This window comes from Lithobates pipiens, unplaced genomic scaffold, assembly GCF_037356315.1.
Source record: "Lithobates pipiens isolate NorthernLeopardFrog02 unplaced genomic scaffold, aLitPip1_a1.2 Scaffold_8, whole genome shotgun sequence".
Taxonomy (NCBI): Eukaryota; Metazoa; Chordata; class Amphibia; order Anura; family Ranidae; genus Lithobates; species Lithobates pipiens.
The window spans coordinates 460,662,750-460,683,332 of record NW_027507903.1 but is presented as its reverse complement, the minus strand read 5'-3'; the positions used below and the strand labels follow the sequence as shown (position 1 = coordinate 460,683,332).

The 20,583-nt window shown below is 40.6% G+C and overlaps 1 protein-coding gene across 7 annotated transcripts in view; it reads left to right on the top strand.

Annotated features, from left to right (window-relative positions):
- Positions 1-20,583, top strand: part of TSPAN9 (tetraspanin 9) — a 575,797-nt gene that overhangs the window by 520,071 nt on the left and 35,143 nt on the right. For all 7 annotated transcript variants that reach the window (XM_077468491.1, XM_077468492.1, XM_077468488.1 and 4 more), the window contains 2 exons: positions 1,547-1,738; positions 3,875-3,949. In XM_077468491.1, the coding sequence (XP_077324617.1) occupies positions 1,547-1,738; positions 3,875-3,949 (267 nt within the window). The remainder of the gene's footprint in view (positions 1-1,546; positions 1,739-3,874; positions 3,950-20,583) is intronic.

The following is a 20,583-nucleotide window of genomic DNA, read 5'->3' as shown; positions in this document are numbered from 1 at the left end:
CATAGTCAGTGCATCTAAACTCAAGAACAAAAATATAATGTATTGCAGATTACCAGTCCTTAGTTGCAGTGGTCGTATTCATTTTTATTTTTCAGGCTTAGAACATTTTCAGCAACTAAAAGAAAATACCTGTTGATCTTGCCAGAAATGCAGCATCCAAAAAAGCACAACAAATCCTGTCCTTATTGTGTAACCTACTAGTCCCATCAATCAACTATGTAATGGAAAGGAAAAAAGGCAGACATGTTTAAGGTTCAGCTTGTGTGGCAACCATTGCTGTCCCCATAGAAAAAGTGGAGAAAAAAGTGTTATTCACGGGATCAATAGGGGAAAATGAAAAAGTACAGGCATACCCCACTTTTAAGTACACAATGGGGTTTATTTACTAAAGCTGGAAAGTGCAAAATCAGGCTCACTTCTGCATAGAAACCAATGAGCTTCTAACCCCAGCTTGTTCAATTAAGCTTTGGTAATAAAACCTGGAAACAAATTGGTTTCTATGCAGAAGTGAGCCTGATTTTGCACTTTCCAGCTTTAGCATTTAAACCCCATTGTGTACTTAAAAGTGGGGTATGCCTGTAAGCTAATGTAGCCAACTCATCTAAGGACAGATAAGCTACAATATATTACGTTTATGACTTGGGGTTTAAAATATGCTTCAATGCCACTTGGGCCAACCATGTCCTAGTAAAAAGCCCCAAGTCTTTTCAGTGTTTCATGTCTGCAGTAATGTTAAGCTCTCTAATGGTTTATTGTATCTCCCAAAAGGTGATATTCTAGGTCTGTTCACCTGCTGTACCCTATTTAATTTTGTCTTTATTTTACATTATGTAGACTGCCACATGTAAAACCCAAACATTCAAAGAAGGTAGGGACAGAGCCAGGAACTATGGATAGGTGATTTCAGTAATAGAGACTTCAAGAGCAACAAAAAAACAGGTTACTTAGACCCACAGACTCCATCTAGTAGCTAAATAGTTTGGTGGACTGACCATTTAAAACTGTTGGCTTGCATACAGCAGTCTTCTTTAGCTTGGTAACATTTTCTTGAGAGTTTCTTAAAACTTGCACTTCTCTTTAAAATGATGGTCTTATGCACTGTGCAGTGGTGCATAATATGGCTCTCTTTTAACTGGGAATGATTCTCATATAACATAGCAATGATAATATCGTGTTTGAAATAGGTTTACGAGTACAAGCTTTGCTTGTTTGAGGGTCAAGTTGCATGTGCAAATGGATCCAGTGGCAGCTGCAAGATGGCAGGTCATCGGTACAAAAAGTACAAGAGTACAAAATATGTAAAAATAAATTTAAAAACACCTAGAAATAAAAAAAACATCCAAGGATAGGCAGAATGATGATATAGGAAATCAATAATATTTTCATAGCTTAAGGGTTACTTTTATACAATTTCAAAATTTGAAAATAACGCATAGCTGTTTTTTTTTTTGTTTTTTTTTCATATTTTTGCTGGTTTTGATTACTATGCCACCTGGAGTTTTTATGGGTTGTTTTACTCAGTTTTTTTTATTGTTTTGTCTTTCAGCTCTGTGGATGCGGATTACTGGGAGTTGGAATATGGCTGTCTGTATCACAAGGAAACTTTGCAACATTTTCTCCCAGTTTTCCATCGCTCTCAGCGGCAAACCTAGTGATTGCCATTGGCACAATCGTCATGGTGACCGGCTTCCTCGGTTGTCTAGGTGCTATCAAGGAAAACAAGTGCCTACTTTTAAGTGTAAGTTGCAATGCAATGTAGGCTTTTTAATCTGAATTCATATTTATGTACACATTTATCATTTATAAGCAATTAAAAAAAAAAAATGGGTGATGAACTTGAGGGCTTTTAAGTCCTAGCATACTAGAGATTGAGTCTGTACCAATGATAGAGCACTACATCTCATTTTGCTTTCTAAATCCTTTACATGCTTTATCAGGGTCATTCAAATCATTATGGCCAAGGGGATGGTGCAAGAATGCAGGATCCACATCAGCAATGGGCAGCTGAGGGCCTTGAAGACAACAGGCAGAGCCTGTCTCCTGCAAGGATTAGAAGACCTACCCTGAGAAAAGATTTTACCTTTAAGAACCCTAAAGGAGACAACAGATGGCACCCATTAAATCTATCCATATAGCAATAGATTATATGTATTCAGCCTGTGCAATAAATAAAAGAAATGTAAAATATTATTCAGTCAAAGCTTTTATAGGGGAATACCCTGCCGCCGATAAAATATCTGATTGAATGCAGGTGCTGTTTATCCAAACAATTTCTGATGATTTTTCAGTTGAAGTATGTCAGGGTGGAGTGGTGTCAACAGGGCCACCAACTGATCGAATTTCAGCCTATTCATTAGGAACCAACTGAAGTTTTTTCAGTGTTTGTCTACCTTTAGCCTCAAAATTTAATTAAAGGAAAGCAGGCAAGTAAAGCGTGTGATTTTCAGGAGAGTTTATTCGAGCCAGGCATTAATCTAATGAATAAAACGGTAAGGAAACAAACCTAGCTTTAGTACTGCATGCTGCAACCATGTGGTCCCACAACACAGAGCCCTGGATGCTAAATTGTTTATTAATAATGGTGGATAGAGAAAATTGAAAGGTAGGAGTGTCTTGCTTTCTGTATAGGGCAGTGCATATAACCAGACGGATCAAATGATTGTCTATAGGTGCTGTAAGGAACAAGGTGCTACCCCAATTAACTCCATCCACCATTGTAAAAAGAATCAGATCTGGTGTCATCATCTTTGCCAAGCAGTCCCCACTAAGAACATTTTAGTCTTCTTCTGTAGATCCACCTCTTTCCACTAATATTGTGTTCAGTCTGAACTTATCATTAATAGACAAAGAAGGGCATATTGGGGTGCTTTGCACCATGAAAGATGGTCCTGAACAAAGATTCTGCCAGACAGACAAGATGTACACAAAATAACTTTACTGATGGGTGATTTATTGGTGGGTGGTTAATTGGCATTTTCCACCCATTGGCTTCTTATAAACAACACCAACATGTAATCCTGAGATCACAGCTTCACCTATTTTCCTTATGCAAATAATCAACAAGAGCATTGATATGCTGTGCTAGGGATGGCATATTTGAGAACTTTCATCTCAGAGAGATATCAGTGATAGAATTTACGAGAAATATAAGAAACCAATTGTGTTCATCTCATCGTTTTCTACTCATAAAAGTATGAATGCACATCAGTCTTGTGTAGATCCATTCCTTATGCCAATATAAATGTTTAGTAAGTGAATATTTTATAACATATAATTTCAGATTGTCATGTTGTTTTGTACAGTAAAATCTATACAATGGTGTGCTGTTCCTTTAAACATGTATATAATAAAAATAAAATTGTAAATGACTATATTAAACGTAATCATAAACCTCCATAAACATATCCTAGTGATACCGCATAAACATAATGACTGAATAAAACGTAATTCATCATATATTCACATACAGACATACTATTAATGGAAACCATCTACATCTAAAAGATCCTTCAGTGATACATAAATGAAAGTGCTTTCAGATATAAATGTCCATAAATAAAATTATGGGTGCTCCAAAAGAGTCCACACTTCGAGCAAATGAGAAAAGGTGAATATCCAGGAATGCTCCAATCACCTCTGGGTGCAGTGCTCGCTCACCTTATACCCTGACCAACAAGGTCCGTAATCGCGGTTTCAGTTAACAATTGTACTGGTCTACCATGCGATTCTTTAAACCACCATCAAACATATTTTCCCCTTTAAGGAACTTTCTCCACTCTGCGAAAATAGATTTTTTTTTGGTCTTTTTTTTGCATCTCAGGTCTGCTGATCTCTGGCAGTACATTGACATTTTATTTGTTGACTTCTTTTGCAGTTTTTCATCATTTTGCTGATTATTCTTTTGGCTGAGCTAATACTCCTTATCCTATTCTTTGTCTACATGGACAAGGTAAGCTATTAATATATGTTGCCTATTATTAAAAAAAAAAAGCCATGCAATATCTACCAGCAAATACCACTATATCACATTGCTAAGGCTGCATCATTTGTATAGGAGGTTTTCCCTTTAAGTCTCCGTCTTCTCTGGAGTGATTCATGCCTCAAAGCAGTGACATTTTCCAGCTGACATCCACCAAAAATGGTAGAACAACAAAGCTGTCCAAGAAACCAAGCAGATCATTTCACTGGACGGGTCTTCAACAGCTAAAAAGCAGCACCCAGTGATTCTCTATATTATATGTTTGTGGTTAGAAATTGTTATGCAGCACTTGGGTCCTGAGTAGGTTTGCCACCGGTCCAGGATTCACCCAGACAGTTCAGGTTTGGAATCATGCATCCGGGTTTCAGACTGCCTGAAACCTGGACACATTATTCAGACTGGACTATGGCTTCCCAATAGGGTTGCTTGCTGTAGTTGTGTAAGCTGAGAGTGTCTGTTACACTCTCTTTCACACGGTTCAAAGCCAGCACTAAGAATCCCCCCACAGATGTGAGAGGAAAGAGGGCTCGATCTGCTCCTCTTCTTCTCTCCTACCTCTCTGTGTTGGCCCAGATTCTAATCCCCAGCTCTGTGCCTCATAAAAGGAAAGTGGGGGCCAGAAATTTGAAGTCCAGCAGCCTCAGGTACATCTGGATGAGAGGTGCTCCCTCTTAAATCAGGGTTCCCAGAGCATCTCTTATGTTAGAGTCCCCAGAGTTCTCTCTTATATCAGAGTCTGCAGAGTCCCCCCTACAGTGAAAGAGAATTCTACGAGTTCAGATGTAAAAGAGGAGCTCTGTAGATTTTGATGTAAAAGGGGAACTCTGGGGGGACTCTTGTTATTAACATCATATGATTAGGAATGTTATTTAATAGCAAAATATATTTATAATTTATACTATTAAAAAAAATTGCTGTGTGGCGCTAAAGTGTTCGGGTTTGACTTGAAGAAAAGGTGGCAACCCTAGTACCGAGTAAGATTCCCATGAAAGACACAACTTGTATGTTGTATGTTCCCCTGTTGTGGGTTTCCTCCAGATGTGCATTTTTCAAACTTTTTACCATGCGGAACCACTGTAATAATTTCCAGGTCTCAGGGAACCCCTTCCAGATACTAATATACCTACAGCATATGTGACTCTACCATGATCAGTAGGTTGTGGAAATAGAAATAGAGATTGACACCTGTTGCTCAATTTGACAGATTTTTTTTGTAATATAAAATGTATTAATAATTATAATGGCCAGAAAGGAAATACAGGCAGTGAATATTGTAATGTCAATGGTTAAGTGCTGCCTTACATTGATGGTCAGTGTAGTGCCCTCTTACATTGGTAATCAATGTAGGGACTCCTTATATTGGTGATCAGTGAGATCTTTTTTTTTTTTTTTAATTATTAATCTTTATTAAATTTTCACATTTATACAGACCACATTTTAAAATAACATTACCAGGGTTCAAATACCTCTTTCTTCCCTTCCGAGATCTGAGTTTTAGAGTTCTAGGAAGGGAAGGGGGACATGAAGATACATCCATACATCACATATAATTAATAAAAAAAAAAAAAAAAAAAAGCACATTATCTAAACAGTACCATATCCCCCCTTCTCCTACCATCACTATTTTTGCAATTCCTACGTTTTTCCTATTGTTATAACCCCACCCCTCCCTCCCATCCTTTCTATCAACCCCGCCCCCCCTCCCCTCCCCTCTTATATATATATTGGTGCTTTTATCCTACAGTATAGCATAATTGTGTTATAATGATTCCCGAACCTTTAATGTACCCTACCCTACTCCTTCCCATTACCCATCCCCCCTCCCCCTCCCCTCTTCCCTTTCCTATCATGGTTTAAACTGGGGTATGCATCACTTCTATCCACTCTCGCCAGTTCCTATTAAACTCCTTTAAGTTATTTCGTTTTGCATATACTGCCCTCTCCTTACATAGATAGTCATTTACCGCCCTTGTCCAATCCTCTACTGTAGGGGGTAGCTTTGATTGCCATCTCCTAGCTATCATCCTTCTAGCTTGAAATAAACATTTTAGGATTGCCGTTGTTGTTCCCTTCCTTTCTACTTCCTCCTCTCTGTAACCTAAAATGCACACTATGGGATTTAACTCTATTACCGTCCCAAAGACCCTACTTATTATCTTTACCACTCCTTCCCAGTATCTAAATAATTTGGGACATTTCCAAAGCATGTGCATTAAATTCCCTGACCCCCCACACCTGGGGCAAAAGTCATCTGTTCTCTTACCAAATTTAAATAATTTCTGGGGAGTATAGTATGCTCTATTAATTACCATTAAATGGGAAATCCTCTGAGGAGGAGAGACCGAGACCTTTGGGCATGCCGCTAGGATATTTTTCCACTGTACTCGTGTTATATTACCTAGGTCTTGCTCCCATTTCCCTTTCTCAACCCTCCCTTTCCTCTCACTATTAATCTGTTCACCCAGCTGGGCATAGAATTTAGATATTAATCCTTTAGTGGGTCCTGCTTGTGCTACTGGGTATAGCAAGGGCATTTCCTCCCATGTTAATAACAGGTTTCCAAACTGGGTCCTTAAAGCATGCCTCACTTGTATATAGGCATAGAATGAATTTTGTGATATCTTAAATTCTCTTTGCAGCTGGTCGAAGGATTTAATACCCCTGCCGCCATATAAATGGCTTAGCCTTACAATGCCACATTTTTCCCAATCTGCAATTTTTCCAACCCGCCATATTTCCTGTAGCTTCTTATTGTTCCATAGAGGCGTATACTTTGTTATTTCACTATATCCCATTTTTTTTTTAACTGTACCCCATAGCTTTAACATCATTTTTACTGTAGGGCATCTACACTGGAATGAGTCCGCTTCCAGGGTCTCAATCAGGGTACTATGTGGGGAGCCTGTTAATACTAATCTCCCATTTGGGGTTCCTCCGTTCTTCTCATCGATCCCCCCTAGCTGTTGTAGTTGGGACGCCCAAAAATAGCACTCCGGGTAAGGGACCGCGAATCCTCCTTCCTCTCCCGGTAGCTGAAGCATCCGCAATCTCAATCTAGCCTGTCCTCCCCTCCATATTAGCTCCCTAAACAGCATCTCGATTTTATCAAACCAGCTTTTGTTAATCCATATTGGGGCATTGTGTAATATGTATAAAAGTTGGGGCATCCATATCATTTTTATCAGATTGCATCTGCCAGCGACCGAGAGAGGCATTCGTTTCCATATAGCAATTTTTTGTTTAAACTTAGCCAATAATGGGACTAAGTTATGACTTATATATTGCTTAGGATCCCTTGACAAGGTTACTCCCAGATATTTCAACTTATCCACTATTGGCATTTGGGGGGTTCCCAGGGCCGTTTGCTGACCAATTGGGTCCAAAGGGAGACATTCCGATTTTTCCCAATTTATCTCCAGCCCAGTGAAGCCTCCAAACCCTTGCACCAGTCCCATTGCCCTTGGTAGTGAGTATCTCATATCCCCTAAGAACAATAGGATATCGTCTGCATAAAGTGAGATTTTTTCCTCTCCAGTTTTTCTTACAAAACCGACAATATCCCGGTTTGCTCTAATTGCACATGCCAGGGGCTCTATGGCCAATGCAAAGAGCAGGGGTGATAATGGGCACCCCTGCCTCGTCCCTCTCCCCAACTCTATTTTCCCGGATAACTCATTATTAATTTTTAGTCTCGCACTAGGTTTGTCATATAGCATCCTAATCCATCCTATAAAGGAAGGACCCAGGCCAAATTTCTCCAAAACTTTCCATATATATCCCCATTCTACGCTATCAAATGCTTTCCTTACATCCAATGCCACCACTGCACCCGGAGTATCGTTATCCATTGGGACCTGCAAATTCAAAAAGGCTCTTCTAATATTTATACTCGTTGACCTGTTGGCTATAAACCCTGTTTGGTCCATATGGACCAATCTTGCTATGACTCGATTAAGCCTAGTCGCTAATACCTTGGCCAGTATCTTTGTATCGGTACACAGGAGAGAGATTGGCCTATACGCTGCAACATCTAAGGCGTCCTTCCCTTCTTTGTACAACAGGGTTATAACCGCCTCCATCATTGATGGAGGCAATTTACCCTCCCCATATGCTCCTCTTAACATCTCCAGGAGTTCAGGAATCAGTATCTCGCCAAAGTTTTTATAGACTTCAATCGGTAGTCCATCCGGCCCAGGCGATTTCTGATTTGGCATACTCGCAACTGCTTCCTGAAGTTCTTTCAAAGTTATTGGGGCTTCCAGTTCCTCTCTTTCTTCTTGTTTCAAACATGGTACCTCTAATTGACCTAAAAATGCTTCCATTTGCTCATCCATCCCCACTTTTTGTGCAGTATATAGGTTTTTATAATATCCTTCAAATGCTTGGCAAATACTCCCCGTTTCTGTTATAACCTTTCCCTCAGATATCCTAATCGCCGAGATTGAGGAAGGACCCGAGTTATTCTTCACCAGTTGTGCCAACATTTTTCCCACGCTTTCCCCTTCCGCGAAGGAGGCTTGGCGTTGGAACATATGCTGAATCTCTGCTTTCTTTAGGGTTAATAACCTAAGTTCTTCTTGTTTATCAGTGAGATCTTGCTCCCTTACACTGGTGGTTAGTTGAGAAGTGCCTCTTACATCGGTGGTCAGTGGGAATGTTCCCCTTACACTGGTAGTAAGTGGAGAAATGCCCTCATACTTTGGTGGTCTGTTGGGAAGTGTCCCTTACATTTTGGTAGTCAATGAAGAAGTGCCTTATTATATTGGTGGTCAGCGGGACAGTATCCTCTTTTATTGGTGGTATGTGGAATAGTTCCTTCTTTCATTTATGGTCAGTGGAGAAGTTCCCTCTTACTTTGGCGGTCAGTGGAACAGCGCCCTCTTTCATCGGAGGTCAGTTAAAAAGTGCACCCTTACATTGTGAATTAGTGCAGAAAGGCCCAGTTACATTGCTAATCAGAAGGGAAGGTTACACTTACAATCACTGGTCAATGGGAAGTGCCTCTTACATTAGGGGCCATTGTGAAGTGCACCCCTACATTGGTGCTCAGTGGGGAAAGACCCTGTAAAAATAAGTATAGTGTTTTATTAGAAAAGTAAATATTTCTTTGTAAATTTGTCTAGACCCACATCCCAAAGAGTTTCAATCCCTCTAAAACCGCTATAATATTAGATATATAAGAATATCCAACTGGAAGAGCGATAATGGTCACAGTGGGTAAACTTGGGAACTTAGGTACAGTCTCTCCCTTAGGGTGACTGGAAGATAACAGAGGTCTTTCAGTTGACTTTTTTCCCCATATATTTGGACTGTAAAAGGAAACGGGTGCATTTGGAGGAAACAAACAAGGAGTTCAACTGAACCTAGGCCGCAATACTGCAAATTAGTAATGAAAGTCACGGCCCTTTAATACAAACCTGCACTTTGCACATATAGGGCAAATCAACAGGTTCACTTTAATGCTTTCCACCCCAGTAGAATGTACCCTTTTTTTGCTCCCCGTTCAGTCACCACATATTGGGTATGACGAAGCATGTGTCTCATTCCTCCACTTCCCATGCGACATGGCTGGTGCTTGTTGATTGGCTCAGTGCTGCCATATTGTGGTTGGAGAGAGAACCTTCAGCCCTGTGTAAACTCCAACTAGAGTGTTTCTGAATCATAAGAAGAGGGTCGTTCATCACCCCTCTGGCTGTACAGAATAGTGGGTCATAAGCAAATCACACGTCTAACCTCTAACCAAAACTATCCTCTCCAAGATTTCTTTCCTATTGGTACAGATGTTTAATACTCCAACACTGGACTCCTGATAGCACATTCATGCATATTTTACTCAACTCACACTGGTTGAAAATAACAAACATCTGTCACAAAAGTATGTCATAATTTATATTTTTGTACAAAATGAGGACATTGAATAGTAAAATTACTGTATATATATTGCCAGAGGATTTTTTGTGCATTAGCATTTCAAACAGGAATTGGAAATGAATGGAAACTGTCGATAAAAAATAAGTGATTCCACTAATGCTGGATAGTTTTGAATAGCTTCTATATTCTCTTGATGAAGCACTTCATATTTCTGATTAATAGTTGGCTTGTGATGACCTATATTAGATAGATCATCAATACTGTAAAACGATTCAACAATAGACATTGTACCTTCAGCAAACATTAAAATTTAAAGTGGCTCTAAAGTATAGTTTTTTTTTTACCTTAATGCACTCTCTGCATTAAAAAAACACCCCGCTAGCTATCCCCCCCTCCCCCGAACACTTACCAGACTCCTTTATCAATCCAGTTCTGTGCTCGGCTGCAGGTCTTCTTTCACCTCTTCCCCAAATATCCCCAAAAAATATTTAAAAAAACATTTTTTTCCTCAGTTTAGGCCGATACGTATTCTTCCACATATTGTTGGTAAAAAAAAATTGCAATAAGCATTTATTGATTGTTTTGCGCAAAAGTTATAGCGTCTACAAAATAGGAGATAGTTTTATGGCATTTTTATTGATAATTTTTTTTTTTACTAGTAATGGCGGCGATCAGTGATTTTTATCATGACTGCGACATTGTGGCAGACACATTGGAAAATTTTGACACATTTTTGGGACCATTGACATTAATACAGCGATCAATGCAAAAAAATTGCATTGATTACTGTAAAAATGTCACTGGCAGTGAAGGGGTTAACCACTAGGTGGCGCTGTATGGTTTAAGTGTGTCCTAAGGAGTGATTCTAACTTTGAGGGGGAGGGGCCGTGTGTGACACGTCACTGATCAGCGCTCCAGATTACAGGGAGCGCTGATCAGTGTCAGTGTCATTAGGCATATTATATTATAATATATATATATATATATATATATATATATATATATATATATATATATATATATATATATATATATATAATTTTCACAATGGTAGTCCCTTATTAGGATTTTTTTTAACTACAACTGCCATATTCTTCCTACATAAAATAGGAAGTTCCTTGCCTCTAGCTGCTTTTAGTATCCAACATTTCTTGCCATGCAATGGGGTGAATTTACTATAGGCATATAGACTGTTCACCTTGAAGGTGCATTTGCAGTCATTTTCCCCAGAGCTAATGAATGTGGTGAAACTCTGCTGTTTTCCATTATCCAATCATGTGCAGGTAAAAATGCTATCTTTTTATGTTCCTTGCACCTGATTGGGTATTCTTTACAAAGTATAGCATCACCACATTTACTAAGCTCTGGGGAAAATGATTGTAACTGCACTTGCAAAGTGCACAGTCTATTTGCTTTTAGTAAAGCCCACATAAAATTGTGTGCATTACATACAGTACTGTATATGTAATATAAGAGGATACATCACGGAATTATCTATCTAGACAGTGCTGATCCCATGCACTCACCCAAGAAAAAAAAACTTTCTAGCATTACACACCAAACTGAGTATGTGCAGCCTGACTCCAGTAACTGTCTTATCTGGACATATTTTGGAGACAATGCAAGGGTAGAGGATTTGTGCATACAGGATCAAACAGCCTTTTTTCACAATGCAGAGGAATAACCCCCTAGGTTCCACAGTGAGTATAACAAGCATGCTTTACTGCATATACAGACTGATTTTACGGTTGTGGTTTTAGTAACACTTTAGGGTTGGTTCACACAGGGGCAACACAACTTTCAACATGACTTTTGGAGGCAACTTGGACACGACTTCAACACGACTTGCACACAACTTGGTGGCGACTTACAAAACAAATTTAAGTCGCCCCAGGCCAGGCGACTTTTGCCGTGGCCAATCAGAGAATGAGCTCTCAAGGGGGAACTCCACGCCAAATTTAAAAAAAAACCGGCCTGGGTCTTCTTCTGTCTTCGGGGGTCTTCTCGCCGGACTCCTCCGCTATCTCCTGCTAGCTCTTTTGCTAGCGGAGGAGCCCGGCTTTCTTCTTCGCCGCCGCCCTCTTCTTCCGACTTCGAGGGTCTTGTCCCCCTCTTCGGTTCTTCTTGCCGGGCCACCCAGCATCCTCTGGGACTGTGATATCATAATGGGTGGGGACATCATCCGGCGATGTCCCTATATAAGTCACTGCACGCCGCGTGTTCTGTCATAGTGAGCGGAGACAGCGACGTGGCAACATCTCCAGAAGAGAAGAACAGAAGACAGCGGCAGCTGCGACAGAAGACCGGGCCACCGCTTGTAAAAGAGGGGGACCCCCGAAGTCGGAAGAAGAGGGCGGCGGCGGCGAAGAAGAATGCTGGGCTCCTCTGCTAGTAAAAGAGCTAGCAGAAGATAGCGGAGGAGTCTGGTGAGAAGACCCCCGAAGACGGAAGAAGACCCCCGGAGCTGTGCAATAAACTATTTTACCCCTTGTGTGTTGTGTTTTTTTTTACATTTTTTTCACAGGTGAATGGGTAGGGGTACATTGTACCGTCCCCACCCCCTTTCCTGGCCGGCTGGGTAGCGTGCTCGGATAAGGGTCTGGTATGGATCTGGGGTGGACCCCCACGCCAGTTTTTCGGTGTAGGGGGTTAACCTTAAAATCCATACCAGACCTGGTATGCTCTCGGAGGGGGAACCCACGCCACATTTTTTTAATAAATTTGGCGTGGAGTTCCCTCTTGAGAGCTGATAATTCTGTCAGAGTCGCCTCGTATAGACGGAGATCGGACTTGGAGGCAACCTCCATTGAAATCAATGGGTACCAGTCGCCTACAAGTCGGATTGAAGTAGTACAGGAACCTTTTCTGAAGTCGGAGCGACTTCAGTGGTGTGCATTAAGACGGCTCTCATTCACTTACATTGATTTTTACATGTTGTCCGACCTGAGGCAACTAGGGGCGACCTGAAGTCGGATCTGAGTCGCCACTGTGTGAACCGGCTCTTAAGGAACACCTTAAGGCTCAATACATACATTATAATCTGACCATACAATCTCTGTACAATCAACTTTAGTTCTATCTAAACTATGAAATATGCCTAAACTATCTAATCAATTTCCAACCAATTATGCAGTCCTCTGCGTTACATACTTGTTGGTAGATCTAAAAGAGACTGTACGATCAGATTGTAACACAAGCAGTGGGCCTAAAAGAGATTCTCCTAAAATAAATATATATATAAATAATAAATAAATATATATATATTTTGTAAAGCTTGATACCTGGATTCCAGAGGGTTTGTAGAGTTTTAGGTGGGATAAAGTCTCTAGTTCAAGGTCCAATTTTGATTAAACCTTAAACTAGAGGCCTTATCCCACCTAAAACTCTACAAAGTCTCTGGGCTCCAGGTATCAGGCCTCAAAAATATATATATACTTATGTTAGGATCTGATAGGTACTTAGAGCCCTGTCTATTTGATTTGGGAGTACTCTGTTAGTCAGCAGCAGACAAAAGTTTAGGTAGGGGCTTGAACAAATGTTTTGTTTGTTTTAAGCTATGGGCTTCTTGTACAAAGCCCCAGTGCATCGAATTGTGTTTGTTTATTGATTTTCTGAATAAATGTGCAGTACAATTACACTTGAACTACACCTGTGTGTCCCTGTCTTGGGCATGTTTACCACTGCTGCCTGACCCCCTTACAATATAAATCTATATATATATATATATATATATATATATATATATATATATATATATATATATAATATCGACTTTATACTTTTTACTAATGATGCATTTTAGAAAAATCTTTTAAGCCTAAAGGGATATTTAAGAATTATATCTCAGGTTAGGATTAAATGCAGTTCAGCTGACAGAAGGTTTGTGTAGCTGTTAAAAACAAAGGGAGCATATTAAATTAGAAAAAAAAAAAAAAAGAACAACAAAATTGCTTCTTTTTTATCTGCTGTCTTATTGCTTTTAAGATATTTCTGGGGAAGGAACAAGTACTATTGACGAACAATCACTTTTCTTATCGTTACCGGCATTCCTCCATTTATGTAGAAGGCATTTGCATATCAAAGTGGAAGGATGTTTATAAGGATGTCTTATTTGGAAAAGCAATTGCTGTTGCATCTAACAGGATTTGAGAGACTTAATGATGCCGTAGGAGAACTTCAAAGTTATGGCAGCGATTCTGAGCAAAAGTGGAGTTTGTAATGACGGACAAAGTAATGGGTCCCATTTAGACCAATTAAAACTCTATTAAATCTACAGGGAGATGAAAGTTTACTGCTGCAATATCAGTTCTGTTTTCCAGTGTTCGAAAATTGTATAGGTGTTGTCTCAGAGGACTGGTGCCCAGAAGCTGTGACTAGGATCTTGTTCCTTTACTATACAGTGGAGAGGAGACAGAGAGATTAAAGCAGAATGGGCCCCTAGGCAAGGAAGCCGCTTATCCCCTTCCCTATCTTTTAGAGTGACAGTAATAAGAATTGAAATAGACGCAGAGAAGCCACCATATTTGCATTGTCTGTACTAGCATAGACTCATCAGAGACCAAATTTATGAAATGATGGACAGGTGCACATCTATAACCAATTTTGGTGTCCCCAGGTCTACAGCAGGAGAATGAAAGAGGTAGCTGACCCCCCCGCCCCCCTGAACATCCACTACGCTATAGGCTTCTGCCCAGGTTGCCTTGTGGATGATCAAGTTCTATAGATGAGATCCTAAAGGTTGCTACAAACCTAAGATAGTGGTCAATTTTACGAGCAGGATCTGGCCACTTAACAATTTTCCTTATAAAAGAACATTCTATAAATATCCATGTTTGGGATGAACTATGTAAAAGAGACCAGGAGCAAGAAAAATGTGACCCAATCAAAAATGCTTGTCCTAAGGATGTCTGCCAGCCTCGGGAAGGGCTTACAGACATAAAGTTGTAACCTGTAGCCAGCTGAATCAGTTGGATGTTCTCCTAAAGTAGATCTTTTAGTAATAAGTCTACACTACAAAAATACATGCCATTTTCCAAGATACACCATGAGTATAACTTTCAAACAAACTTGGCCTTCTTTGTTTTTATTTTTTTAGGCCCTGTCAAGTGACTTGCCTAGGCCAAGATGATGTCAATGGTCTGCTGGCAGGCAGTAAGAAACAGTTCCTCAAACTCCTTTCCCCCAGTGATCAGACTGCCAAATTGTAGCTTTGTAGAAAGTCTTGCTGACAGGATGTCAGACGTTTGTAATAATAGTAAAACATTACAGAGGCCCAGAATTTACATGATTATGTAAGCTCTGAGTGAGCATCTCAAGTCCAGGCAGAAGATGCTGACCCTGGATGGTGCCTGAACTAAAATGGCTCTTTCCTTCTAGAGAGATAAGTAGATGGAGGCAATGTCAGGGAGAATACTGTCAGTATTGTCATCTCTCTGAGAATCAATACCTTTAAAGTGATACTAAACACACTGTTTAATTTACATTGCCAATTCAATTTCTGTATGTGCATGATAACCAGAGTTGCCACCTCATCCCTTTAAACCCGAACACATATGACTTACACAGGTTCTGAGGCTAATTTAATGAAGATAAGACACCAAGTCACCAAGTAAGTTTAATTACCACCTTAATCAGTTACGTGTCCGGTTTTTAACCACTTTAGCCCCGGACCAATTTTCAGCCTAAGGACCAGAGGTCTTTTTACAATTTCGCACTGCACTGCTTTAATTGGTAATTGTGCGGTCATGCAATGTTGTACCCAAACTAAATTTGCGTCCTTTTCTTCCCACAAATAGAGCTTTCTTTTGATGGTATTTGATAGCCTCTGCGATTTTTATTTTTTGCGATATAAATGGAAAAAGACCGAAAATTTTGAGAAAAAAATATATTTTCTACTTTTTGTTATAAGAAAAATCGAATAAACTCAATTTTAGTCATACATTTAGGGCAAAATTTATTCAGCCACATGTCTTTAGTAAAAAAAATGTCAATACGCATATATTTATTGGTTTGCGCAAAAGTTATAGCGTCTACAAACTAGAGTACATTTTCTGGAATTTACACAGCTTTTAATTTATGACTGCCTATCTCATTCTTGAGGTGCTAAAATGGCAGGGCAGTACAAACCCCCCCCCCCCAAATGACCCCATTTTGGAAAGTAGACACCCCAAGGAAATTGCTGAGGGGCATGTTGAGCCCATTGAATATTTTTTTTTGTCCCAAGTGATGGAATAACGACACACAAAAAAAAAAAAAGTTTACAAAAAGTTGTCACTAAATGATATATTGCTCACACATGCCATAGTTATATGTGGAATTGCACCCCAAAATATATTTTGCTGCTTCTCCTGAGTACGGGGATACCACATATGTGGAACTTTTTGGGAGTCTAGCCACGTACGGCACCCCGAAATCCAATCACTGCCTTCAGGATTTCTAAGGGTACAAATTTTTGATTTCACTCCTCACTACCTATCACAGTTTCGAAGGCCATAAAATGCCAAAATAACACAAAACACCCCCAAATGACCCCATTTTGGAAAGTAAACACCCCAAGGAAATTGCTGAGGGGCATGTTGAGCCCATTGAATTTTTTTTTTTGTCCCAAGTGATTGAATAATGACACAAAAAAAAAACGTTTACAAAAAGTTGTCACTAAATGATATATTGCTCACACATGCCATAGTTATATGTGGAATTGCACCCCAAAATATATTCTGCTGCTTCTCCTGAGTACGGGGATACCACATATGTGGGACTTTTTGGGAGTCTAGCTGCGTACGGCACCCCGAAAACCAATCACTGCCTTCAGGGTTTCTAAGGGTGCAAATTTTTGATTTCACTCCTCACTACCTATCACAGTTTCAAAGGCCATAAAATGCCAAAATAGCACAAAACCCCCCCAAATGACCCCATTTTGGAAAGTAGACACCCCAAGCTATTTACTGAGTGGCATGTTGAGTCCATGAAATATTTTATATTTTGCCACAAGTTGCAGGAATATTACAATTTTTTTTTTTTTTGCACAAAGTTGTCACTAAATGATATATTGCTCACACATGCTATGGGCATAAGTCAAATTACACCCCAAAATAAATTCTGCTGCTTCTCCCGAGTACGGGGATACCACATGTGGGGGACTTTTTGGGAGCCTAGCCACATACGAGACCCCGAAAACCAAACACTGCCTTCCGGATTTAAATATAAAATGCTACCAAGAAAAACTGTTAGCGATCGCAGGGATCAGGCCTGACTCTGCGAACGCTGCAGTTATGTGTTTAGTGTTTTGTAAGTGACAGTGATCGATCGATACTGCACTTGGGTGGGCTAGGCGGAGGGGCAAAACGCAGGTGCTAGCAGGTATCTGGGCTGATCCCACTAACAATGCATTTTTTTGGAACCCTAAACTGCTGGGGACGCTAGTATAGATCTGATCAGATCAGATATTGATCTGTTCAGATTCTATACCACTACGGGAGGTGTATGCTTTGCGCGTGGGTGTTAGCGGTACTGGCACTAACCTAGCGCTGCCTGGGGCGACGCAGACCCTGACCCTAAAACCTAATTGATATCACCCGCCGGGTGATCAGGGGGTTAAACCTTTATTGGGTAATAAATGGTGGATGCCCTGATGCTATAAAAAGCAAACTAACTAACCAGAGTCATCCGTAACACTTATACGGTGATCACTGGTGAAAGGGTTAACTAGGGGCAATGATGAGGTTCAAATTTTTATTAGGTAGTATATCGGGGTCCCTGGCGCTATATAAAAACCTGACGGGGAACCTAAATAACTAACTGGCTAACCAGCATCACCAGTGACACTTATGCAGCGATCAGAAAAATGATCGCTTAGTGACACTGGCAAAAGGGGGTGAAAGGGTTAACTAGGGGCAATCAGGGGGTTAAAACCATTATTGGGTAGTATATCGGGGTACCTAGCGCTATAAAAACCTGGCGGTGAACCTAAAAAAAGTAACTAGCTGCCTAGCGACACTAGCGACACTAATGCAGCGATCAGAAAAATGATCGCTTAGTGACACTGGCAAAAGGGGGTGAAAGGGTTAACTAGGGGCAATCAGGGGGTTAAAACCATTATTGGGTAGTATATCGGGGTACCTAGCGCTATAAAAACCTGGCGGTGAACCTAAAAAAATAACTAGCTACTTAGCGGCACCAGTGACACTAATGCAGCGATCAGAAAAACTATCGCTTTAGTGACACCGGCAAAAGGGGGTGAAAGAGTTAACTAGGGGCAATCATGGGGTTAAAACCATTATTGGGTAGTATATCGGGGTACCTAGCGCTATAAAAACCTGGCGGTGAACCTAAAAAAATAACTAACTACCTAGCGACACTAATGCAGCGATCAGAAAAACGATTGCTTAGTGACACTGGCAAAAGGGGGTGAAAGGGTTAACTCTAGGGGCAATCAGGGGGTTAAACATTTATTGGGGGGTGGTAGGGGGCTACCCTGGACTTAACACTAACTGCCCTGACACCTTTTACTTTTACAACTGACACTGAATGCAGTGATCAGAAAATAAATGATCACTGCAATCAGTGACACTGTGACTGGGGGGGGGGGGGGGGATCAGGGGCGATCGGGGGGGGGGGGGTTGTGTGCCTATGTGTGCCTACATGTCAGTGTAGTGTTGGTGCACACTTACTTTTAGTCTTCTCCTCGTAGTCCGGTCAAAAAGACCGCCCCAAAGAGAATGACATCACTTCCTCCATGCCTGTGTATACAATACACAGTGGGAGGAAGCTTCTCATTCGCCAGGACCGATCGAGAGGGGATGGCCAGAAACCAACGGCCATCCCCTCATCCCGGATCGCTCCTGAAGCGAAACGGACCGCCGCATTCAGCAGGAGGGGGTCCGATTGGACCCCCCACCCGCTGGAAGGCAAGCGCGTACATGTACGTGCTTGTGCCTGTACATGACATTGTGATGACGTACAATGGCATGCGGCGGTCGTAAAGTGGTTAAGGGATGAGGTGGCAACTCTAATGATGACACTGTAAGTATTTGAATAAAAAAAAATCTAAGTGCATTTTTCCTAATCAATATATAGCTGTCACATGACCCAGATATTTCCCAGCCTTTCTACAGGGAATCATAAGCAGGAGGAGCTTCTGGTCCTCTGCTGCTGGTCACGTTTAACAAAAAAAAAACTGTCTTTGGAATAATGAGTAAAAATAAATAAATAATATTAATAAACTGTTTTAAATTGGCATACAGATATATATTTGAAATAACATTTTCATTTAGTTGTGGCCTTATTTTCAGTGTTCCTAAGGTCACTCGAGTGATGAATGTTTTATATTTGGATTTTTCAGTTTTGAACTTTTAAAATTGCCCTTTTCTTTTAAGTACAGGAAATTATTAGCCATTAGTACAGTGTATTCTAAATTATTTATTTACTTACAGTAAAGCTAAAATGTTTTTTTATTTTGGATAGAGAAGGGAATGGTTAAAAGCTGTCACGATTTTGCCATCTGTCTACCATTGGGGACAAATCAAGACAGTGAATCTCTCCAGCACAGAAACAGGCAGAAAAAAAAAAAACCCAACAGATGTCCTAACCCTTACACCACTCTATCCAAAATTGAAACCTTTGCTTTTAGATGTTCTTTAATCATATCAGTTTTTACCTATTATTTACATATCCAGAAAACAGTTATGTGCACAGTAGTTGTGTTCTGCAGTGAAGCTGCGCCCATACCTAAACTGTAACTACAGATCGGAATAGGTAGAAGTCTAGCTGGGGAGAGGTTCTGTTCTAGTTAGCCAGTTAGAGCTCTTAGCCCTTGTACACACGGTCGGACATTCCGACAACAAAATCCGTCGGATTTTGTCCAACGGATTTTGTCCGAAACTGGTGTTGCATACACTCAGTCGGACAAAGTTGTCGGGAAAAAAAAAGTACGTCAGGCTAGTAGCCAATAGCTTTGGTCTCGTAATTTGATCTGAGCATGCGTGGCGCTTTGTCCGATCGGGATTCTCTACAAACGATCGGACAAAGTCCGATTGGATCATGTTGTCGGAAAATTTTATAGCCCAGCTCTAAAACGTTGTCAGTCGGATATTCCGATGGAAACAGTCCAGTGGAGCCCACACATGGTCGGATTATCCAACAACACGGTCCGATCGGACATTTTCCGTCGGAATATCCGACCGTGTGGCTTAGGCCCTGTTCACACCTAGGCATTTTTGGGCGTTTTTCTGCTCTAAACATCAGCTCTAAAAACGCCTAACAGGACATTCATTTCAATGGCCCCTGTTCACATCTGAGCATTCTGTCACTTAAGGCAAAACACCCGTCACCCAAAAAAGTACATGAGCTTCGTTTTTGGCAGATTACAGGTTTACTGCTTTTACATTGGTGACCTTTTAACCTTGAAAACGCCTGTACAAAAACGCTACAAAACTCTGCAAAAACGCCAGTAAAATAGCAACGCCTAGATGTGAACAGAGCCTTATGGGCTTGTCCAGTAATGATGGCCATAGAGGGGCAAATGTCTGTTTAGGAATGACTGGCAGAAAGATATCTGCCCAGCCCCACGTGAGTAGCCTGAGCCTGATGACAGCAGTGCATGTGTTATACTTTGATCTTTTCCTCTTCTTTATAGCAGAAGAAAGGATCAGCCTAATGGTAGAGAGATTTTCCACTTTTGCTTTAATGAGAACCTCTGACTGCCTGAAGCGCTTATCGCCCTCTAGGAGTTCACA